Raw genomic sequence first — 25633 nt, 5'->3', positions numbered from 1 at the left:
AGGTGTTTAGTGTAGGCTATTGAACTATACCCTTAATTAAGGAAATCTTTTTTCAGTGGTTTAATTACATTTGTTAACCTCTGTGGCTATCTGAATTCAGAAACAGTATTATCAAGTCTTATTGCTAGTCCCTTCTGTAAGTTTTTCTTATGTCACTAGTTTACTGGTCTTTCCTACTGTGCAGGGGAGTGTTGGTTTTGTGTCTTGTTTACTTCTTACTGAAAAAATCCTCTGATTTAATGTTATATTCCTGTCTTAGCCTTTGAGGATCTGGCTAATTTAATAATCATGCTCAAGACAGCTTGATCTTCTAGTGTGGAAAGATAAATTAGCAGTAAATACAGTTTGCCCCATGTACTTTAAAATCTTCTCTTCCATCTTACAATGAAGCAAAAAGTACATAAGCCAATGTCCTGTTTGTACATCTTTGATATACACCCATTCTTTATATGAAAAAAAAGTATATCACATTGGCTGATTGTGAAAATTATTGAACAGTTTAATATCTTTTTTTAGAAATGCTAAAATATCTTTCATTTGTGAAAGAAAAATGAAATATAGGAAATGTACTGGAGGAAATGATCTTACATGGTTGGCTACATGGCCTAATCTCTGATTTAGAATAGCATGTCACAATTACAGCACTTTGAAGACAGTTTGCTAATAGAGTATAGCTCAATATACTTACTTGTATTTTTTTTAATTTTAATAAGGATAAAACATGCATTTTGGGGACTTTTACGTTTTAATGTGGAACTGTGCTCAAAATACCGCTTTGTCAATAGATTAAGATGAATACAAGCCAGGGAGAACTTGTATTCTTCCAGTATTATTTTATACGTATATATTTTAACCATTATTCAAAAGTAGCTTGCTGCTTTTTGAGTAGATACTGAAATATTTAGTTAAAATAACTGTTTGTGTTCATGTCTGTTCCAGACTCTAGCAAAAGAAAGGTGGTTTGAAGGTCTGGCTAGAAATTTCATCAAACCACTTTATGCTTTTTGGGTGTACAGTAGCACTCATTGAATCAATTTAGACATTTTTTTCATTGACTTTGAAGAGGATTTAGACAAGAAATGTCAGCAGGGGCTTTATTTCCTGTCCACTTAAATCAAAAGCTTTTCTCTCATATTTCTGAGAATGCAAATAGACTAGACAGTCAATTTTTTTTTTTACTCCTTTTGCATCTTTCAAAGTCTTTGGCTTTAAATCTCACTCTGTGTCGTGGTTTAACCTGGCAGGCAGCCAAATACCATGCAGCTGCTCACTCACTCCCCCCACCCCCCAATGGGACGGGGAGAGAATCGGAAGGGTAAGAGTGAGAAAAACTCGTGGGTTGAGATAAAGACAGTTTAATAGAACAGAAAAGGGAAAATAATGATAATAAATAATGGTAGAATATACAAAATGAGTGATGCACAATGCAATTGCTCACCACCCGCGCTGACCGATAACCAAGTAGCGATCGGTACTTCCTGGATCACGCCTACCCTTCATATACTGAGCATGACGTCACATGGTATGGAATACCCCATTGGCCAGCTGGGCTGGCTGTCCTGATTATGTTCCCTCCCGTCTCGTGTACCTAGCTCAGTCAGTAGGCACGGGAGCTGTCCTTGGACTAGGAGGGCACTTAGCAACAACTGAAAACATCAGTGTGTTATCAACATTCTCCTCATACTAAATCCAAAACACAGCACTAGGAAGAAATTTAACCCTATCCCAGCTGAAACCAGGACACTCTGTTTATAGGTTGTAATGTTTACTCTGCCCACTAACAACACATCGAGTCAAACCACAATCCTAAATACATAAGATCAAGCTGTGAACTGTTCACTTAAGCTCTTGCCTGGAGTATGTAGAGAGCTTCATCTTTCTTTTACTTTACCAGGATCAGTTCTTACAAGAATCATGTTTGTTTAATTCTTATAGTTAATGAATTGTCTTCTCTGATGGAAGATGGACGTTACCAGGTGCTTCTGGCAAAAATTTATAGCAAAATGGAGAAGATTGATGAAGCTATTGTTTCATTACAGCAGGTAAAGGGGAAAACAAAAAAACCTGTGAAAGCTTGCAATGTCCTCGCTTTTATCCCTGGTTTCACTTTTATCCCAGATTCTAACCGTAATATTTTTGTCGATGAGGAAGATGCATACATGGCAGGGATAAAGCACCAGTGACTGGTGTGAAATGTAAAGAACATAAGTGGTTAGAAAGTCTAAGCTTTTTGTGAGCAGTGTTACCTAAATTTTAGATCAGAACGCAGGCTTTTACTGGAAGCCTTCATTTGTGTGTGGAGCATAGTTTCAACAGAGCAGGTGAAAACAGAATTGGCTGTGGGGACAGCTAGGTTACATATCTTTGGCTCAGCATTGAATACCACTCATGGAACAATCTGGAACAGCTTTCAATGGCTACCTGTCATTTTGTTGTACCGCTGTTTATTTTAAATAACAATAATAAGATCTGTTCATTCTGGAGTTGAATGTTAATCACAGACTGAGGCTTGAAAGAACCAAGTTGGAAGCTGGAGATAATTTAATTCATTTAGAAGCAGCTTTCTCAACACAAAGGTTGAGCAAGAGATTGGATCAGTACATTCTCTTCCCTTATACCTCCACTCTGTTACAGAAACAGTAAGCATCTTCTGACCAGCAAGAAAAGTAAATTACTAGATTGGTTAAAAAGATAATTGTACATGAGTTAAAATCCTACTGATACTGCTATTTAATCTGTTGTTAAATTCTTACTACTTCTTTCCTTATAATATACTTTTTTCTTTCTCAAAATTGACTCCCCCCCCCCCCATTCTCCTTTAGTAAATTTCTCCCAAAGCGGTCTAATTCTCTTACTCTTTTCTATACTTCAGTTCTTTCAGGTTTCTTACTATATCATGCTTCAAAAACTTTGGGTTTGTCTCCCCTTTTCTTTTGTTGTTGTTTTTGTTACTGCCCTCAAAACTGTCTTTCCTTGTACCTGTTCTCTTTGAAATGTTTTCCTGCTCCTTCTCCTTTTGCTGCCGTGTTCATTTACACAAAACCACCTGTATTTTGATGATTTCAGCAGGACTAACTGCTCAGTCATGTTATTGCCTCTTCTTAAACGGGTTTCTTCCCTTGGTTTTCAGAGTGATGTTAGAAGTTCCTCCCAGATTTTACTTTGTATTTTAATTCTCCTTCCCTGCTAGGCAAAACGGTAGGGGGGTGAGAAGAAGCAGAATAATATTAATGCTTCCTTCTCTTCAACTTGTTAACTTTTAAATGAGCGAAGCAGCTGTTCTGAGACTTTATTTGAATGTTAAAGGTAGTTACAAAACTGCTTGAGCAGAGAGAGGGAATCTCTTTGTGTGTTAATTGGCTAGAATTCCAGTTGAAATCAAAGAAAACTGATTAGGCATAATCAGAATTGGGCATAGCAATTTCCTTATCTGCCCTTTTTTGGGGCATTTGCTATTAACAAAGAGCTCTACCTCTGTGCTTCTGCCAGACTTTTCTTAATCACTCCCTAAATGAAGGACCTCAGAAAATAAAATTTGAAGGATTTTTTTTTTTTCTGTTTCTCCCTGGTTTTCTGTGCTTAATAAAGGAGTTAAGTACATACACCTTCTGGGTTTTGGCCTTTGAGGTCTTGCTTATATACCTTATCAAAAGCTTAATTTTAAGAAAAGGAAAAAAAAGGAAAAAGACATGTAACACTTCTATTGAATATTTTTGATGTAGGAAGTTAGCTTGGAGTCTAAGGAAGTTCTTAACGAGAACCCATGGAGATGATGATAAATTTGTTCCAAGCAAAACTATAGGGCTTGTGTGCAAAAGCATTGCTTTTCTCTTTAATAATGAGGCTTTGTTCAATGATGTCCTACACCAGCATTTTTTGTGATTAGAACTCTGCTAGTAGTTATAAATTGAACATAACCATTTGAATTGGGGAAGAGGTTAGTTATAAATAATGCAAGGCACAGAAATATGACAGAAATTTAGATCAATAAAAATGCGTCATCTTTATTCAAATGAATGTATTTGACCTAAATATTCCTTAGATGGAGTATTAAATCAGCTTGTTCATACCACCCTTTTCTTCAAGTACACAAGGGGTAAACTGGATCCCTCCCCATCTTTTTGCTTTAATGTCCTGTTCCTTATGTTTCACAAAATACTGTATGTATGATTATCTCAAAATTATGTTCTATAAAGTGTAGATTATACATTATTGGATTGGCGTGTAGTTGTCCTAAGGAGTATTTTAGAAAAAGTGTATTGGGATTCCATCTTCTTGAAAGCATTGAACACTAGGTTGCTTTTCAGCATGTCTTTAATGTGAATTTTGGTGAAGCAAGGCAGTTTGAGACAGGTTGTTGAGGAAGAGATATTGGGGGGGGGGGGGGTGTTTTGTTTTGCTTGTTTTCATTGATGTTTTTTATAGTGGAGACATTTTTACCTGGTTTTTTATTATTTGGGAGTTTTAATCTATAAAATACATAGTATGCTTATAGAACCTTTTAAAAATTTAATTACATTGTTTTAAAGTGGATAATATAAAATTCATTCCTTTGAAAATTTTTTACTCTTCACTCCTTTCCCCACACTAGGCTCGGGAATTACAAACCAGAGTGCTTAAACGGACTCAAATAGAACAGCTGGATGCAGTTCCTGCACAGAAACAGGTAGCGGCTGAAATTTGTGCTGAGATTGCAAAACATTCTACAGCCCAGCGAAACTATGAAAAAGCAATTAAATTTTACAAAGAAGCTCTTGTTCACTGTGAAACGGATAACAAGGTCAGTTCTCCCTCTATTTTGCATTGTTTTTCCATTCAGTTTTGATATCTAGCAATACATTTTTCCAATTATCCACAGTGTAGAAGTATATTTGCGATTATTTCTGCTTTATGATATACATAGAGCCTTAAACTTTCTCCTTTTCATTGCTTATCATGATAAAATAGTTGTACGTACTGCTAATTCCTGTCTCTTACATAAACTCCTGATTCAAGTGGTGGTCTGCATGCACTCTGAGTTGCCCATTAGATCATATAGTGAGCCTGTCTTCATGTACCAGTTGAGGACATGTAAGGTATGGCATGGTAATAATGGAGATTGTTTCAATCTTGCTTGTTGCCTGTCTTCTGGAATGAAGTCCCAGTGATTTTGGTCAGTTCAGACAATTTCTGTCTTTTCTATATCTGTTTTAGCAGTTTTAGACTTTTATCTGGGTTTGGTAGGATTCCGATTTTAGTCATAAAATGTTGATGTTGTTGAGCAGTGATTATTGCACTGCTTCTCTCTTCCCTGCACTGTCTCTTTCCCACAAGTCTGCCTGTTGATAAATGCTGGTAAATTTGAGCTTATTTTTATCCCCCTCTTCCTTATTCTCCTTTCACAGCCCTGGGTTTTAGAGATAAGAGAGGGAGAAGCAAAAGGCTAAAAAATCTATAATGAGCACCAAAACTAAGTGTCAACTTTAGTGGGTTTTTTAGATTAAAAATAAATAAATATAATTTTTGTCAAATTTTCATGATTTTCTAGCATAAGTGTGTTGTATATTTAGGTGTATGTGAAGACATCTTATTTTACTGCTTCTTATTGCACAGCTGTCAGATTCACCAGCTGCTAAATTATCAGCATCTCACCTGGTTTTAATACTTGAACTTGTGTGTTGTGGTTTCAAGAATCTAGGTCCTTCCTAAAGCTACAACTTCAGAATCTTTGAGACAGGCTTTCCTCAAGGCATCTGGTAAGAATGATGAAAGAGAAGAAAAATAAATAGGGAGACGAATAAAAACATCCTTAAAATCTTCTAAGGAGGGTGACTTCCCCATTCTATCATTAAGAGCGAGGAGACTGCCTGTCATAGTACAGATACAGCTATGCCATCCCAGTGATTCAGTATTGTCGTGGTTTAACCTGGCAGGCAGCCAAATACCACGCAGCCGCTCGCTCACTCCCCCTGCCCGCCCAGTGGGACGGGGAGAGAATCGGAAGGGTAAGAGTGAGAAAAACTTGTGGGTTGAGATAAAGACAGTTTAATAGAACAGAAAAGGGAAAATAATGATAATAAATAATGATAGGATATACAAAATGAGTGATGCACAATGCAATTGCTCACCACCCGCGCTGACCGATAACCAAGTAGCGATCGGCACTTCCTGGATCACGCCTACCGTTCATATACTGAGCATGACGTCACATGGTATGGAATACCCCATTGGCCAGCTGGGCTGGCTGTCCTGATTATGTTCCCTCCCATCTTGTGTACCTAGCTCAGTCAGTAGGCACAGGAGCTGTCCTTGGACTAGGAGGGCACTTAGCAACAACTGAAAACATCAGTGTGTTATCAACATTCTCCTCATACTAAATCCAAAACACAGCACTAGGAAGAAATTTAACCCTATCCCAGCCGAAACTGGGACAAGTATCAAAGCCTTAATCTTTTTTTCTTTCACATCAGTGCTGAAATACCAACATGGCATTTCCCTTCAATTCTTGCTAAAATCAAGCAAAATAATATGCTATTGAGAGATTCCAATTGTTACAAGATATGCTGTGCACTGACATTTGTACTGAATATCTCTGTTAGATACACTAACTGGAGATTTTTGCTTTAATCCTACTTAGCTAGCAACACAGAATACAATGACATCTTAGAAAATCTGAGACTGAATTTCTGATTAAGAGCTTGTTCCCTGCCTAAAGTACTGAAAGCAAAATACTTTTGGTTACCCACAATTAGTATAAATGAGTCATCTCACTCTATTTCTACAGTTTCAGTACATTTGAACTTGTTTTCTTCCCTTCATTTTTAAAAACATTGCTAGTACAAGGTTGGAATTGAATTCTTTTAGATTACAAAATATAAATTTGAGCTGTTAAGTACCTGCCTATATCTTGATGTCTTCACAGAGGTTACTTTCCTTAAAATTATATATGGAGGTATTGGAAATTCCTTTGAAGCTATCTGTACCTTGTTTCATCAGAACAAAATCTGCTGTGTTCTAGCCAACGTAACCCAAAACAAATTTGAAATGTTGCATTAAACAAATTATTCAGCTAAATGTGAAGAAATTGCAGTCCATGTCATAAGGGTTTTGGGCTGGGTGGTTTTGTTTTGTTTTACATAGCTAAATCTGTTAGGTAATACCCTGCCTTGTTTCTTTGACCAGATAAGAGACAATGCAGTTTCCAGATGCAGACTTGAAGTGGATCACAGACTGCATCAAGCACATCATTTCACAGTATCATTGGTTTTGGGGTTGGGGTTCAAAATTTAGAGATCACTTCCAGTCACTAGAATTTAGTATAGAAGTCCAGTTTAACTGGCATTCTTCTCTGACATGCCCAAGGCAGGAAGTGTTCCTTGACTAGCAGACTGCTTTTCGGTCTTCCACAGTGTTATGCACATAAGAACAGTGGCTTGAATAAAGCTTTTGTAATTAAAATTCTTACATGCGTGCTATCTCCATATCATTTCAATGCTTACCCACCTGCCTTTCTGTTTCAGAATTACATAGTGTATGTTTAAATATGTAAATAAATGTAAATATGTAAATAACAACAGTTGTTAAATATTACGCAAGTAGCCTTCATATCCTGAACAGGACGTCCAAAACTCTATTTTGATTCAGAAATGCCTTTCACAAGTGTAACCAGAGAGACAATTGTAATGCAATTATAAATGCCTCCTTTTTAAAAACAAAATCAAAGTACTATTTAAAATTAAGCAGGAGTAACATTGCTTACTGTTTGTCCACTGCTAATTTTACTTTGCGATTGGTTTAACTCCGTTTGCTTCAATGGGAACTTGATTGAATCTGTGGTAACTGTTGTGTTTATAAACTTTTCTGTGGCATTTTATTCAGAATACTCTATGATGGGATTTCAGCCTTAAGGTTGCATGCTTATGTACATTTCAGTTTGTTAATATTTATTCTGCAGTTGCTTCTCAGAAATGGATCTGCACATGGTCTTAATGTGGTAGGTTTGGAAATGCAAATAAGAAAACTGTTTCTGCTGGAATTTGCTTATACTCCAGAACTAATTGATAAATGTTAATAAGGTATTTGCTTCTGTCACAGAGTTTAAAACTACTTGTGTTTACTTTTTTTTCCCCTAAGAAAATTATTCTTGCCAAAATACTGTAGTCTTCAGAGCAATACTCTCTGAGCAGCTATTTTCAATGTACCTGCAGAATATCCCTCTGAAGAAGAAAAGTTTTATCTGTGTTAAAGGTGAGGGAATGGAAATGAATTAAATTACTTGCCCAAGAGCCCACAGGAAACAACAGAGAAAGCGCTCTCTTTAGAAGAGAAATAATTTTTTCCTGAGGCTCTGAAATCTCAGGTTAATACTTATAGAACTAACCAGCTTTCTTTAATCTTTGAGTTATATATAGTTAAATATTTTAATCTACAGGCAATGTTAGAACTTGCACGTTTATATCTTGCACAAGATGATACTGATGCCTGTCAACATCAATGTTCCCTTCTACTGAAGAATGACCAAGATAATGAAGCAGCAACAATGGTATGTGCTATTATACTAATACTATATCAGAAGTTTTTTGAGGTTCGTGTGTCCACAATGTGATGGATCCATAAAACACTACTTTCTTGAAAGCCTACAGTTTCTGATTTCAAAAAAACGCGAAAAATCCATTGCAACAAAATGTTTTTCTGTGTATGCTGGATAATGATTCAATATGAATTTTCTAGCAACCATAGCCTTTGTTTTATCTCAATGCAAAAATGCGTCTTTAAAAGTACTAGTAGAGGAAAAAGCAGTAGTTGTAAGATTGAATAAAGCATGGCTTAATGCATGTTCTATTAACAATTGACTAATGGTCAGGGAAGAAGTTATTTTTCCAGCACAGTAATATTAAAGCAAGTCTCTAAAAAAACTTCCAGAAGAAAAGAACTGTGTACTTGAGGTGGTTTTACATCCTTACACAATCATAAGTAAGCATATTCCTACTTAACCATTTTTAATGACAGCTACAGGTTCTCTGTACAGAATTTGTATATTTCTTGGCTTAAAAGACAGCTCAATAGACTGAGCAACTTGCGGTTTAACATATCAGGAGCAAAATGATGTTAAGATGGGAATAATTTATTTTCTCACAGCAGTCTAACATCCAGAATTTATCCTAGTATGGTGCAAGGACAGGAGTAATAGCACTCTTAATATATGTTATTAAATGTACTCTGTATTAGCTACCTCTCAGTGGAGAGAAACCGAAATGAAATAGTTTGTTTTACTTCTGCTGTTGAAGTGGGCTATCATCTTTCTTTTTCCCTAACTTTAAACTAACTTTGCTTTTCTATATGCTTAATCTGCATTTATGGGAAATAAAATAAGGAGTAAAACTATACAAGTAAAAACAAACATATTTGAAAGGTACATCAAAGTGTTTTATTCTCATTTAATTCCTACCTTAAGTGAAAAATTGCGATATGAGCCTGTACCTGCTCATTATAATCCTGTGTGTCCGTATATAGAGTTTCTTTTCCAGAGAGTAATGAAAAACGCAACTCAGTTTACTTCTTGTGCAATTCCTGTAGCACTTTAAAGCTATAGTTTCAGCTCCCCACTTTAAAGAACTAGAGTTCATTATAAACCACAATTTATAGTATTTTGTTTTGTTTTCTCTAAATTGGTCAACATTGTAGATGATGGCTGATCTCATGTTCAGGAAGCAAGATTATGAACAGGCTGTCTTTCATTTCCAGCAGCTCCTAGAACGCAAGCCAGGTGAATATTCAGCAGTGATATTTTTAATTCTTTCTGATACATAATTCTAATGAGGGAGAGGGATAAATATCTAAAAAATACTTTGTATGATCAAAAAGAAATGTGCTATTTATAATGTAATGATACTAAAACCGAAGACCACTACTGTATATAAAAACATAAAGTTATTGTAGGGGAAGATGTGAAAATTATTTCTCATAGAAACAGTGGGAATGTAATGTGCATTGTTTACTTCAAGCCAAATATAGCTAGAGAGTTATTTACTTGTAACTGTAAAGCACTTTCTCTTGTGCTTAAGACATCAAGTGCATGAACACAAAGCTAGCATTTTATTTTAAGATTAATAAAGGAAACTTGTCTCAGAAAGAAATAAGTTTCTTTTAGCAATTCAGAAATTATGACCAGAGAGAAAGCTACTAAAATCTATTAAAATAATACTATAATGAATGTAAAGCTTTCTAGCGGACTTTGTGAAAGAAGTCGTAAGAGTACAGCAAATGTTTTTGTTTGAATGCTTTTGAAAGTGAAGTACAACTATACTTTATACAGGTTTTTTTAGAAGTATTGCAAGTGTCACTTGATATCTTCATTCTTGTATCTGTGGTTACTATGTAATGCGCCTTACGTATTACACCATATATCATTTTTGTATGTGAAAAAACAAGGCAGGCGCTTTATTTTTTTTAAGCTATTCGTACAGCAATAACTAGAATTACAATGTCCTACTTATTTGTATCTTTAGATAACTATGCAACCCTCTCGCGCTTAATTGATCTGTTAAGAAGAGCTGGGAAGCTAGAAGAAGTCCCAAGATTTCTTTTAATGGCTGAAAAACATTCTTCCAGAACAAAGCTTGAACCAGGCTTTCACTACTGCAAAGGACTGTATCTTTGGTACTTGCAAATATAATAAGATAAGGCTTATTTGATTACGTAGTACATAATTTAAATTAACTTTCTTGTAATCCATTATCATTCAAAGGTGCTACTTACAGTGTGATAAGTAATATAGCACTACTTTGCTAATTACTTAAGGTGCTAGGATTTTTAGGAAATATCTTCTCTCTTCTGAAATACTTTCCAATGAGCTTCTCTTGAAAAAGAAGCTATTTTATCTGTCTCACATACATCTTTCGTATTTCCTGCTTGTTAAAAGGGATATTCTTGCTGGTTCAATAATATAATATTACTTATTTTCAAATTTTAGAGTTTATCAGACTGTTTTTAGTCCGCAAAAACACGTTCCTTGCAATAGTATGCATGCTGTTCAAACCTTGCTTTATCAGCGTGTGCAAGTGTGTCATCTGTTATTTAAATGCTTGGCTTTCTTCTTGGGATTTGGGTGGGATTTGGGGCAGCGAATTTTACTTGCCCAGCTTTAAATATTTGAATTATCTGTCTAGGTATACAGGTGAACCAAATGATGCACTCCGGCATTTTAATAAAGCTCGAAAGGACAGTGACTGGGGACAGAATGCAGTCTACAACATGATTGAAATTTGTTTGAACCCAGATAATGAAACTGTGGGTGGTGAAGTCTTTGAAAATCTGGATGCTGACATAGGGTGAGTGAATGAAATAAATACTGCTTAGGGGATTCTGTCATCCCCTTCCCTGCCACCCCTTAATAATGTACCTTAATTTAAATTGCTAGAACTTTGAGCTCGTCTAATGCTTTGAATATTCTGCTTACTATATTGTGAGAGACCATCCTAGAGTGTAATAAGTCAGTCTCAAGCAGAAAATACGGAAGATTTTATCTGGAGTCCTGGTCACTTGCAGTATTAAAAATGGCTTGTTAGGTTGGAACTGCTGTTGTTACGGAAGAGAATCAATGTAGAATGCCTATGAAACAGAGCCATCTTGTACAAAATGGCATGCCTGTAGCATGGGATCAGTACTAACTCGTAATTAATATGGTATGTATTAAAAAAATAAGCTTTTACAAACACTTTCTTTCTGATAACAGTAATTCAACAGAGAAGCAGGAATCTGTGCAGTTGGCTGTAAGAACAGCAGAAAATCTTCTGAAGGAACTCAAGCCTCAGACCATTCAGGGTCACATTCAACTGCGGATCATGGAAAATTATTGTCTCATGGCAACCAAACAAAAATCAAGTGTTGAACGAGCACTGAACACTTTCACTGAGATAGTAGTGGCTGAGGTTAGTAACTAGTCTCATTTCCTCAGTCTTCTCTTTCACACTTACTACATTTCTTTTTTTTTTTTTTTTAACTAGTCTTGCAGTTCACATTCAGGAATAGTGGCATGTGTTAGTGCTATTAGTTCTAAGGATTTTTTTTTCTATTAAACAATATTTTGTATAAAATTTGAAAAAAAAATGTCCTGAAATAACAACATTTTTTAGAAAGTTTCAATTGGATTGCAGATTTATAACTCAACTATATGCTAATGTTGCCAGTTACTGAAATGTGAATAGACTATTTGGTTTGAGTTGCTGAGTTTGCTTTTTAACTCCCAGTCTTGCCAGCAGAGTGTCTGATGATACAAGTCTATACAGTACCTTCATTCTGTAAGCAAAAACAATTAAATATAAGCTGTCTTCATGTACTTCATGGCAATTTGACAGAATTTAGATTCCAGGGCAAGATTATCCATCTGCTTAAAATTCATCCTTATGATGGAAATCTTCGTTATTTTATAGCTACTTGTAGTCATTAGGTTTAGGATTAATAACGGATACTTTTGTTACCAGCACCTTTCAACAGATTTTATTTAAGCACATGTAGATGCATTTAGTCCATCAGAATGCCAAGAAATACTTAAGTTACTACTACCCATTGACTGTGTGCTACACTGCTCCTTGGCTGAGCTGAGTATACTGATGCATATCTTGTGGGAATCTGAGAATCACAAACAAGGTGTCCCTGTGTCTCCAGTACTGGCTTCCCAGTCCTGCTCAGAATTGATCTGAGGTCCTGTGAATATTGAATGTTTTTCACATGGTGACACAGTTCCAGCAGGAAGAATGCTCCAGTCTATTTAGTCTTCTCTCCAGAGTTGCATAAAATACAGAGTTTTAATCTCTTCAGACTAAGAGAGAACTGAGTCGATTCCCTCTTTGGGTAACTTCTAGGTAAGTGCTCTTGCCGTGGCTATTATAGGAAAAAGTGGTCACCTCTCTTCTCCTGAGCTCCATTTTGAAAGACTGTAACCTGACAGAAGGTTAAAGTGCCTGAGGTTATTGATCCATGCTAGGTGTGACTACTGAGGGAGATGGGGGATGAGCTGATCATTATGTGGAAGACGGGCTTTTGGTGAGGGCCTTTTTTTTAACCCACTATGGCAAGCCTATTTACAGCACAACCCTACAAAGAGGTGTAGAGACAGAATACCAATAGTGAGCCAGGAACACTGAGAGGGAGGAAGAAGCTTTTAAGTTAGCTGCTGATAGAACTACTCTCTGCATTTAGGAAGCAGTTTTGGGATATGAGCCCCATTCTCATCTATACCCTGTGCTAATAAAGGCAGGATTTTAAAAATCACACTTGCTCCTGCACTTCTTACTGCGTGCTTGAGGCTCTTGCATAAAATGGTGGCTTTTAAGAATCATGTTTGTTACGTATAGCTTTTGGATACAGGCAGTTTAGACTTACATTTTTAGGAGCTGTGTACCTAATAATAGGAATCGGTGTCCCCGTTACTGACATTTGACAGGCACTTCTAAAAGTAGAAAATACCACTTGTATTGTAATTTCAAGTGAATTCAGTTTCTATCTGAAGTATTTATTTGTGTATCAAAAGGATAGATCTTAGGAGTATCAGAATGTTTCTTGTTCAGATAAAATACCTGCAGATGCTTTCAACGTTTCCTGAGCCTGAAGAAGATTGATTTGAGCCTAAACTTATGTTCAGCCTCTTAATTATTTAACGTGGTGTTTATCATGATTAGTCTTACAGAAACGATCATATCACTAGATAGAAAACATGTTTGTAAGATTGGAGGTTCTATATTTATTTCGTGAGACTTAGCTTTTGGTTTAGTTTTCAGATAGCTGGTGAAAGTCTTATTTAAAAAAAAATGTTAAAAGCAAAATAAAAAAGCACCAAGAAATCACTATGCTTTTTACTGCAGAAGGATCATATACCCGCACTTTTGGGAATGGCCACAGCCTACATGATCTTGAAACAGACTCCACGAGCCAGAAATCAGTTAAAACGGATTTCAAAAATGAGCTGGAATCCCATTGACGCAGAGGAGTTTGAAAAGAGTTGGCTTCTGCTTGCAGATATCTATATTCAATCTGCAAAATATGATATGGCAGGTGAATTATTAAAACGATGCCTTCGTCATAACAGGGTAAGTGACTGCACATTAAAAGTAACCTTAGTAACCTATTTTAATTCATCTAAATATTTAATTTTCCTCTGAAACATGATTTTTGAAATGTATTTCATTTTCCAATTGCCTGGTATTTTGCTTATTAAGGAGAACTAGACCAAAACAAGACAGAAAACCAGCAACTTTACACTGGAGGGTAGTAAACAAACCTGTGAATGCTACTTAGTCATTTTTATTCATATTCTATAAGTTATGCAAGTTTTAGCTGCGGTGACCCAAGAAGCTTAAGGTGTTTATGGAATGTCAGAGATGCATTTTACTGAGACTCGCAAACCTGATGAAGATGTAGCCATATAAATTTTGGAGATTTGCTCCATTTATTAAGAGATGTTATCTTTGTATCTTAAAATATGTTTTTAAACGTTTATGTTCATAAGCCTGCTACTATACAGGATTTTCTTTTTTAATGCTAGTATTAATCCTCTGCTGTGAAGATACTGTCTGGTAGATAGTTTGGGGACAAGCTCTGATGTTTTTTACCTCAGGGTTTCTGAGCAGGCAAACTGCCCAATACTCTGCTTTGACTATAGGAACAGGCACAGATCTTAGCTCTTGTGCTTATTTTTCATTTTGTCCCTTTTTGCTGATCACAGTTTTCCGTCTATACACTTCACATTCCTTCACATGAGGCAATCCAATAGGCTAGTCTTCCACAGATACTATGCTGCAGGTTCAGGATACTGTTTGTAGTGCACAGATTTGGCTTAGAAATACAGATGGTGTATATTTCTTTTTTGGAATTCTTCAGTATAGAAGGTAAGACTCATTATTCAGTCATATTTCTGCAACCTCCTTGAGAGGTAGACTTTTTTTTAACTTGTGCTCTTTATTTCTAAATAGAAAATTAAGAGGCAGCTACAACAGTTCTTGGTGTAATAGTATTATGTACTTCTGCAGAGATGTGTCTTAAAATAGGATGTACTCAATTTCATTTTTACAGAAAATGAGTTTGAATTTAGTTAAGAAAAATTCTACCTTAAGGTCAGTTATACACTTGTCCAGATGGCGAAGGGAAGTTGCAAAATCCGTACTATTGGAGGATAAACACGAGTCATCTACCAGAATAAGACATATCTTGAAATAGATGGTCTGTTGAGTAGGTGTGTACCATAGATGACACACGTGGCAGAAATTCCCAAGCAGCTCTGAAAACATAGCCTACATTAGCCTACCAAATAATTTGTTTTCTTCTAAAAAGTTTGAGACCCGTGAGGGCCTTAGCTACCAAGCTCTGCTTGATAGGAAGGAGGATGACAAATAAGAAATTTGCAACTCCAGTTCCTTAACAAAACAGCACAGTAAAGATACTGACTTTTCTCCAACTTGCGTGCAAAGCAGCTAAGCAGGAATTGTACTGTACAAATAGATGTTGAATATTTTAGATCTTAGAATATCTTGTTAAGTTACAAGACAATATTTTGCGTGGTATTCTCCAGTTTGGAAGATTTGATTAGGTTGAGAAAACATGTTGTGATGCATTAGTTCTTAGGATTGTTTTTAGCAGTCAGAATTGAATGATGTGGATCTGTATATACAATTTAAATAAGTATGTTGAGTGAAAACTTCATGAAAGCTTAGTATCTTGTAGTATGGGTTTGTTTTGATTTTAAAAGACTTAGGTTTGGTTAGTAAGATCCCAATGAGCAGATTGTTTCTATGAAATTGGTATTTCTTAGTGATTACTGTTCTTGATTTTGAACTTTTTGTTTTGTTTATCACAAATGAGGGGGAGAGTATATTTTTATCCTCATCTTCCAGGCATTCCCATAATGCTTATTCAGTATGCTGTGATTTGAAAGCTCTTCATCAGTAGATTTTGGAAGCCTAATTGGAATTAGTGAAGTTAAAGATGGAATATAATGTATATATCGGCATTTCTTTGCTATGCCTATGTAAACAAGGTGCACATTTTCAGAAAAGCTTCATTTTTCTCTTGAAAATATTTGACCTATTGGCAGCATGATAATATAAGCTGTTCACAGTAAGGCCATATGGTAGTTAGTTTTGCTTATTTTCATAATCTGTTTTCTGCTTTATGTACGAAATATAAGATTTCTGTATGAATTACTGTATTTTTTATAATAACTTTTATTATGATGTTAAATTGATTTATATGTATGTGTAACATAAGCAAGGCTAGTATTTTCATCTAGTGCTTAATAGTTTTTGGAACCTGTTTTTCAGATGCTTGTAACTTGCCACGTGGAGTTATACAAAATGAAATATTTAATGGTTGGTGTTCTCTTCAGGATATTTGTGTCTGTTTTTGCTTTAAGTGGAAAATTATAATGCAAAACAGTTTCCAAAAACAAGGCTATGAAAATATCTTTTTAAGATAAAGTGAAACAAACAGTATTTGTGGAAGATACAATGCTTTCCGACTGGACTTGAAATGCAGCTGCCGTAGGGTTATTATTATACTGAGAGAGGTATCGACAGGGTTCCTGGAGGGTCTAAACGTTTCTGAAGTAGTTGCAGTGTCCTCTATGATGAGTGCTGTACTTTACTCAGGGTAACTTAGGAAGTCAAAGTCGCTGTGCAGAATTCCATATAACTGATCTGTATTACAGATGTTTTAAATCAAGAGTATCTTGTCATCAAAGTTAGTACAAGTATCACTTATGCTTTCCAATTGTACAGACTTGAAGTATTTAAGCAATTAAGCTGTCTGTATTATTACATGTAAGCTTACCTAAATAAAATTTTGAATGAATATTTATATTTTGCAGTCATGCTGCAAGGCTTACGAATACATGGGATACATAATGGAAAAGGAACAAGCATATAAGGATGCAGCAATAAATTACGAGATGGCCTGGAAATATGGAAACCAAATGAATCCAACAATAGGCATGTATATATAACCTATACGTATGATTTCAGGTACTACAGTAGGAATGAAACAGCTACCCTTTACTGGAAAGACTGGTTTTAATTTTCCATAGAGAGAGAGTATCACTGGTTTTCCTTACGTAAAAATCACAGATGTTTAAAGGTGTACTTAACAGTCACTCGGAAAGCCCCCGTGGCAAGAGGTAGCAGCTTTATGATACTTCAGAAGTTTCTGTTTACTGTTTTGGTCTAAAACCAGTTTTAGTTTGCTCTTTGTGAACAACTTTCTCTGCAAGTACAGCATTAATTTTTAATAATGTGTTTATAGTAATGCTGTATGTACTGCCTATAGTAGAGAACCTTTTATAATACCCAATATATATCTGATGGTGGCAGATCATTGATTTAATGATTTCATTTTGATAATGAGACAAAATATCTATTTATGTGGATAAGGTTTTATATATATGAGTAAGGATTTTAAAAATAAATTATTTAAATGTCTTTAAACATATCTGGTTTAAAAAAGAATATCTGGTTAACTGAAAACTTGGGATACTATTCAGGTTCCAATTTGGATGGTTAATTGAAGTCTATACTAAACTGTCACATTTTTAGACTATTTTAATGTAGGAAACCCTTTATGAAACAGATCCGTAGGATAAAATGCCCTTTCTTACTCAAAACCTAGAGTCTGTCTCTAGGTCTCAAGGCTGGTGGTTTACACAAATTCTGTTCCAGGTTTTGGGCTAGGCTTATGACCCCTCGAAAGTACATACTTCTTGCGGTCTTTAATCTGTGGTGGTCTTTTTTTGTGCGCTAGGTTTTTTTTGTGTTAGGGTGAGATAGACTTTGGCATCAACTGGAAGACCAGTGGTTTTTTTAACAAGATTGTAACTGTTATGCATATGAACTGCCATACATTTTGTTTCTTTAACTGTAACTCCTGGATGCTGCAATGGTTTGGTTCATTATTTTATCTAATATGATCTGTAGATTAAAGTAGTGTTTTATTAATGGAACTAAATGTTTTGTGGTGTAGCTTCTTCTTTTATAACACAGTTAAAGATATAAAAATGCACATGCATGGATGGATTGCCAAAACTAGATGTTACCCTATGTACTGTAAGTCAAAAAATTAGGAGGGTCAAAGCAGAAGAAAGACTCAGATGTCAAAACAGAAATAAAAGTAACTGATAGAAATCTGATCTAGGTTATACGGGAAAATCTCTAGATATCTAAGTATGATTTTGGATGCAGTAACTTTACTAGGAGTTCCTGCTCCTGTAGGCTGACCCATGAATGTCTTGGCTAAGGTATTACAGTTGTTGATCAAATAAAATGTATTAGAAAGAAGAAGTTTTAATAGTAAAGAGGTGTGATTTCTTGAGTTTGTAGAGAACATAGATCAAGACTTTTCTTTTGCTATTTTGAAACCCTCTAAAGGGTAGGAATTGAACAAATTGCAAAACTTGGTGTCTAGACAGGAGAATGCCTTAGTGAAATTGAACTGTGGAACTATCTTGCATACAAAAAGTGAGAGTATGATATTGAAGGTGCTATGTGCAAATTGTTTCCTAGTTTTGCATACAGCATTGTGAGAACTGTCATGCATTAAAACTAAAATAGTTAAAGCAGCACAAACTGCATCTGGCAAGTAAAACTGTATAAACTGGTATCAGAACCCTTGTACTCATTTGCTAGTGAGGATAAGTTCATAAATGAAAGATTTAAAATTTCAAATTTTGGAAATTGCATGCTTATAACCTTTTTTCCTCTCAGTCCTGATCTCTGTCCAGGCTGATATACTTGAGCTATACCTTTTATGTTGAAAGTATCAGCCTGACATGTTGCTATGCGACTTAGCTATTCCATGTGACTTTTTTTTATCAGTGGTCTGCTGACAGTGGAACAGAATAGCACTTTAATTCCCTAGTTTATTATTGCTATCCTGATTTTTTTTTTTCCTTTTGTCCTTTAATAATGGAATTGCCTTACAGAGGGACAGTGTATTGTAGGCCACAGTGAGAAACTCTGTGGGGTACCATAGTAATTGAAAGAGGACAACCATTATGTATTCTCTGTAGTAACACATGCTCTCCAGAATAATGTCTCCTTTTGATTCAAACATAGCTATCAGTGTGTAAAGGACTTGTATTTACTACTTGAAGTGACTTTCAGTAGAAATTTTGATCTCTACAGGCTTAGATGAGAGAATACTAGAAAATAGACATACTAACTTTAGAAACATATGGTGACCAAAATGAATTTAAGTGTGATATTTTCATTATTCAATACAGAAGCTGAAATTGTCGCCTTTTTTTCCCCTTCTACTTACAGGATACAAGCTGGCTTTCAATTACCTGAAAGGAAAGAGATATGTTGATGCAATCGATGTTTGTCATAAGGTAGAATTTGTATATATGTACTTAATACTCTGTCTACTGTAGCAACTCTTTTATATAATGATCCTTTTTTTTTTTTGTTGACTTTAAATTTCTAAAATATATGGCTTAATGTCAGAAAGACGCCCTATTTAATAAGTTTTATTAAATTAAATATCCTCTACATGATCTGCTTTATCCTGAGCTCCCTGGCCACCAGGTAAATAAGAGCTAAAGTGGCTGGCTATCATATGTGAAAGCCTATTCAAATGGCAGCACCTTCTTTTGGCCCTGTGGTTGCCCTTTGGCCCTTGGTAAATCCATACAGAAGTATAGCTAAAGAAATTAATCAAATGTTTATATCAGAAGACATTGTTAGAAACTAACTTCCAGTATTATCTCTGTATGGTCTAAACATAAATAGAGCAGATGCAGAATAAGAGGAAGGGCTACTATTACAGAAGCAGAGTGAACATTATGAATTAATAATTATTAGTATTAATAATGAAATAAATTATATTTGCTCTTTTGGGGGGAAATAAAGATAACTAGCAAGGACAAATTGAATGGAAGAATAAGCAGGAGGATGAAATTGAAGGACAAGATGAAGTGGGTAGAGTATGGTAAGAAAGAGCCTGAGGGAGTAAAAACATAAGAGCAGTTTATCATTGCAGAGAAAGTACTTAAAACCTTGGAAATGTCTCCAGAGGTCACTGTTCTGAATGCATGCATTTCAAGCCACCCAGAGGCTTTAGCCCTTGACCCCTGTGTCTCTTGCACCAAGGTGACAGGGCAGCATGAAAGGGAAGCAAAGTGTCTTTGATAAAGCTGTTCTTGATCTCCATACATGGTAGTCTCTAGCCACAGTTAAATATTTATGCATTTTTAAAACAACCTTGTCATGTTGTTGTTTTAGAATGTGTAAGCTCGGTGATGAGGGGGATAACCAAACACAGTATTCTTTCCTTTTAGACACAGAACTTTTGGGTTTTTTTGTCTTTTGACAGGTCCTTGAAGCACATCCAAACTATCCAAAGATCAGAAAGGAAATACTTGACAAGGCCCGTGCATCACTAAGAACGTGAATTTTTTTTTTTATGACTCATGGACTTGTTTGTTTAATCTGACATCGGAAACCATGAATGAAATACTTCTGTGCTGTCACTGCAGTATTGTGAATATGATAAACTTAATTATACTAGAGATCTGGATTATTTTCAAGAAAAATCTGCAGCCCTGAAAGAAATCGTATTTATTCTTATTCAGGAGAGAATACTGCTTACATGTGTGCTAGTAAAGCGCCATCCAGCATCATAAAAAAGTGTCATCAGCATTATAAAAATGTTTTAAAGCATACAACTCGGTGTTTTGTTTTGTCCATTTGAAATAGCACTCAAAACAACCGCCTATGCTATCTAGTGCAAGTGCATTGTTAAGATGCTGGATTTCAGTTCGTGTAAACCATTTATTCATAATTACAGTGTAATCTTTATTACTACAGGTGTATTTCTAAAGTATGGCTTTTTTATTTTTACATATATTATAAGCACGCTTTTTTTAATCTTGAGAAACCAGCTATATGCATTGTTCTCAATGAAACTTATATTTTTAATGAAAATCTAATATTTAAAATTAAGACCTTATGTAAATATTCAGTAAAGGCTTTTACAGATCATGCAAGGCTTACACAGAATTTATTTCCTACTCATGCTGTCTATTATCCCCCGTCAGATTTCCATGAAGACAAATGTTTGACATTTTTAATTTGGAGTGTTTAGTCTTTCAACATTGTATGTGTAGACAGTACAGTCATATGTGCGGAAGTTAGCACTCATTTTGCTTAATGCATATAAAACACCTTTCTGGAGAAATAATTTTGATTACAGGGGATTATGATCTTGTCTCACATACAGAATATACCTGTGGATCTTTAAGGGAGCAATAGCATGGCGTAAATGAATGAGAGGAAGGAGGAGAATCAGTTTTTTTTCAGTGATGCAGAATTTCTGAAAAAACAAATGCCTAACAAAAAACACTGTTACACTGCTGTATTTGGTTTTCAAACAGCACTTGATGTTGTATGTATTTGACTAGAAAATTTGGCATGAAAAGAGAATTCTTAATACTAGTGATGAAGTTTCTTAAAATAACCAATTTCAGTTTCCTCCTTAGGTAATTTTAGCTTTTCATGTTGACATTGTGTAAAGTCTCTTTCATTTGATTTTTCGATTTCTTTTTTACGACAACTGAATGTTAAGGCTACAAAGGGGAGCCTGTTTACAATCATATCTCATCTTGCTTATCAATAACTGGGTGCTGTATCTTGGGTAACTTCGTAGCCTTGTTTCCTAGATAGATTGACATGCATCACTTAAGCAATGATGCTACCTACTGGTGGTTTCCAGGCTCTGCATTTCAGTAACTTTTGAGCTGTTGGTCAGCTAAACTAAAATTAATAGGTGTATCTCAGGACTATAACACTTCTACAAGATTTGTGTGAATATCAGAATGGGGAAGAGACCCAAATACGCGGCCTCTCCTTCCCTAGGTAACCTTGAAACTTACGCTGTAGCCTTATCCCTTCCGTTTGAGCACTGGCAATCAGTGTGTACGTAATGTACCAGGCACAGTACAGGCTCCCTGTTTTTTGCCTGCGAGTTGTGCAGCGTGGTAGAGCTCTGAGGAAGATTTAGGAGAAGGGGGAAAAAATGATGGTATGGGAGTGGAATGAGGAACATGAAAGGATTTGGAAAATGCTGAGGCTGGGGGGAACTATAAGGGAGCTGGGCTATGGGGATCAGTAGACTATGAATTCTTAAACTATGCTGTTTGGTTTTTTTTTTTCCCACTGCTAAAAGGATAAGTACATAGGCCTCATCAAGGCAGTTTCTAGTAAAACAGCATTTCTTTGTACACAGCCCTATTCATACAGGATCAATGTGGTTTTGTTTCCTCATAGCATTGGAATAACATTTAGCTGAAGTTTAGGATAAAAATAGGTAGTTTTATATCAATACATGCAAGATGTTTTCAAAAAAGGCAAGACTAATCTGCATCTACATCGACTTTATTTTGGTTTTATCATTTTACTTTATTTTAGCATAAGATGCACATTACCCTTTCATAAGATGTGTAACAGATTAGGTCATGACAATGATAAGATACAGAAATTAGTTGATAGAAACTGAACTGAGACTTTGAGCTTTTTGTGACTAACTTTTGGTGAAGAGCTTTATTCGTATACCATGCAGGTAAAAGATTTCTGAATTCCTTGTTATATCTTAAGCATATCTAGCCACTAGTGTCTTTTTATGGATGAGGTCTTTAAAAGAAGAGTGCAAATGAGGCACATCTTTGGATTTCAGTTTAAAATAAAAAAAAAAAGGTGGCTATAAAGAGTTCTTTAGAGAAAATCTTGCTTTAATATAGTATTCTCAGAGGAAATAAATGGCCTTTCCATTTCCCTTTTGGTTTATGTAAGCCAATTTAAGTTTTTCTGTCCTTACTAAATCTTTTTTTTTACTTTTTCTGCAGAAGCAATGGCTTTGTTTCATTTCTCTTTACTCCAACTAATTGAGAGTATTAATTTCAGCTTTCCTTCTGCTTTTATAGTTTCTTATTTTAAAAATGCATGTCCTAGTAGCTTTTTTTTTTTAAGCCCCTTTCTTAATAAATGGTTTTGAATGGAAGAGACTCCTGGGATGGAGGGGTCAGTAATGCTAATTTCAAAGAGCTGCAGTCTATAATGTGGTGTTGCTTAGCAACCCATCTTCCAGTTTTGCCTTTGGTGAATAAAAGAGGAGAGTGAAGCCGTGGTTTCTATTGATTCATTCACTGAAACTGGAAATCTAAGCATCGTGTCGCTGTAGCAACATAAGCCATAGGTGTCTCTTCCTCTCCTCTCTTGCCCTCTTTTCTCCTGCAGGTACAGAATGCTTCGAATGTCTTCTAGAGGATATGTAAACATTTGTGGTAACAGTGTACTGAATACTTTTGTTTTAATTCCCTACTGCTTTTTTCAGATTTGTACCAATACTAGAAAGATGGTCTAGGAAGTATCATTAGGTAAAATAATTAGTATAATTAACTAAAATAACTAAACTAGCAAGACTTACAGAAAAATAGACTAGAAGTACTTTGCAGTTTTTTCCCCTGTTTTTGGAGTAGGTTTGACCATTGCGAGGCATTTCTCAAATGTGGCTACAGCTATTTTTAGAAAGGCTCATAAATCAGGCAACTCAGGTTTAGTAACCTAAACCTTAATCTTGTTAGCCATTAGATGAGTGAGCAGCTTTATAAACGTAATAGTTTAAACAGTTTATAGTGTTAGAGAATTTGTTGGAACATTTCTGAACAAATTATCTTTGAAAGTGGTCCAGGAGACATTTCAGGGAAGTCTTGATAGTGGGGGTGGATTCTGGCTCTTCGGAAGTTGATCATAAAGAACTCAGTGTGTTCCCTATACAATGCTGAACAGGAAAAAGTTAGGAAAAGAAATTAAGGAAAAATTTCACTAGCAAATACTTCTCTGTCAGCTTGTGACTATGCCACTTTTTAAAGTAAGAACACTATTTTGTCAGTTTAGGCTCCTTACAACTGTGATTTTGATTTCTGGCTTCATTCACTCTGTGGTTTTACTTCTTGCTTCATCTTGCAATGAAATCAGAATCACTTTTTTTGAAACATTGATCTGCCTTAAAATGTTTAGAATTTGACCGTTACTGCAAAAATCACATGCTTTTATCTCTGCTAAAACTTGGTTTGGTAGTTATGTGACATGGTGCTTGCTAAAAGAGAAGCTAAGTGAATGGTCTAAATCTTGTTCTGAAGTACTTTTTTTTTTTTTTAAAGGAGTCACTGTGCCTGTTAATGCAGGCTTTATTCTGGAAAACAGCAGCTTTTAAAATGTTCACACTAGAAACTTGCCTTACTTGAATTTTGTGCTATGAAAAGTTGAATGTTGGCTATGCATGTCTCAGGTGATGTAGTACTTGCTACAGTTGAGGTCTCAACTTTCAAAGGCATAAGGAAGGATTTTAACATGCTAGAAATACCAGAATGTAGTAATTGTGATTAATTCTGGTCTAAATCTTCATTAAGTGTGCCTGGGCAAGACGAATTCCATCATAAAATACTGGTATTAACGTTTTTGTCACTGCTCTGGAATCAATGTAACTACTGTAATTGTGTTACTTTTATTTGAAAGAAGGAAGAAAGGGAGACTCTATGCTATATTAAGGGAAGTTAGGAGCAAACTTTGTGCAATTATTACAAAATCACTTTTTTTTCCTCTGGGAAACTTTGCGTTGTAAAGGAAGGGAACTCAGTGTGATATCCTTTCTCTCAAACTCTGATCTCACCTCTAAAGGATTTTGTATTCTGTTTCCCAGCAACGTGAGCTGGGAGTGCTTGGTCAACCACATCTTGCACGGCATAACACTTAGGTGAGTGAAGAAAAAAATCACAGCACCCTGCCGTGATGCTTAAATGCAATCTGTAATTTGGATGTTAAAGCATGCATCGATGGCCGTGCCCCGCCTCGGCGCGCGTTATGTAATTGTCTAAAAACTACGTTTTCCTTGGGGTGCAGGAGGCGAAGAGGGACGGGTAAGGCGTCCTGCCCTTCCTGCAGCGCGGCCCGCGGGCGGTCCTGCGGCCCAGGTCTCTCGTCTCCCGCTCCCCAGCGCGGGGCCCCGGGCGGCGCGCGCGCGTCCTCGCCCTGCCGCCGCGCGCGGCCCCCGCAGCCCGCCGGCGGCAGCTGCCTCGCGCACCTGGGCGCCAGGTGAGGGCGGGGCAGTGCGCAGGCGCAGGGCCGGCCGGCCGCGCGCACCTGGCGGCCGCTGAGTGGAAACCGTAGCAGCCCGCCCGGCTTCAGCCTCCTCGCGCCGTGGGCGGCCTCCCGGCCGGGGCGGGGGCGGCGGAGGGCGCCGGGTTCTCCCTGTGCCTGCAGCTGCTGGCGCGGGCGGCGCCTTCGTCTTCCTCCCGCCGGACGAGGTGAGTGGGGCAGCCGCGGGGCGGGGGGCGCCCGCGCGCCTCCGCTCCTCTTTGGCGAGGGGCCGTGGCCGGCGGCGGGGTAGCGCCCGGTGCCGCTTCTCCTCCGTTCACCGCCAGCCGTCCGGGTGCGCCCGGCGCGGCGAGGGGCACAACAGGCGGGAGGGAGTCGTGACATGAGGGAGAGGTCCTGGGGCAGACGTGGGGCTGGGGCCTGCCCGGAGGATCCCCCTCTGACACCCCTTCGCACGCACTCCCCCTCAACCACACATTCTCACACGCCCCACACACAGTCCCCTCAAATCCCACTAACGCAGC

General features: G+C 36.8%; 1 protein-coding gene across 1 annotated transcript in view; it reads left to right on the top strand.

Moving 5' to 3' along the window:
- The window catches only part of TTC21B (tetratricopeptide repeat domain 21B), a 44493-nt gene extending 23494 nt beyond the window's left edge, over positions 1-20999 (top strand). The window contains exons 19-29 of the mRNA XM_075153108.1: positions 1936-2042; positions 4592-4780; positions 8411-8521; positions 9664-9745; positions 10488-10638; positions 11148-11309; positions 11714-11909; positions 13842-14066; positions 16838-16958; positions 19281-19348; positions 20332-20999. Of these exons, the coding sequence (XP_075009209.1) occupies positions 1936-2042; positions 4592-4780; positions 8411-8521; positions 9664-9745; positions 10488-10638; positions 11148-11309; positions 11714-11909; positions 13842-14066; positions 16838-16958; positions 19281-19348; positions 20332-20409 (1490 nt within the window). The 3' untranslated portion in view covers positions 20410-20999. The remainder of the gene's footprint in view (positions 1-1935; positions 2043-4591; positions 4781-8410; positions 8522-9663; positions 9746-10487; positions 10639-11147; positions 11310-11713; positions 11910-13841; positions 14067-16837; positions 16959-19280; positions 19349-20331) is intronic.
- The last annotated feature ends 4634 nt before the right edge of the window (positions 21000-25633 follow it).

Source organism: Calonectris borealis, chromosome 6 (assembly GCF_964195595.1).
Source record: "Calonectris borealis chromosome 6, bCalBor7.hap1.2, whole genome shotgun sequence".
Lineage (NCBI taxonomy): Eukaryota > Metazoa > Chordata > Aves > Procellariiformes > Procellariidae > Calonectris > Calonectris borealis.
Note: the sequence above shows the minus strand (reverse complement) of the source record. Positions and strands in the feature narration are given on the sequence as shown.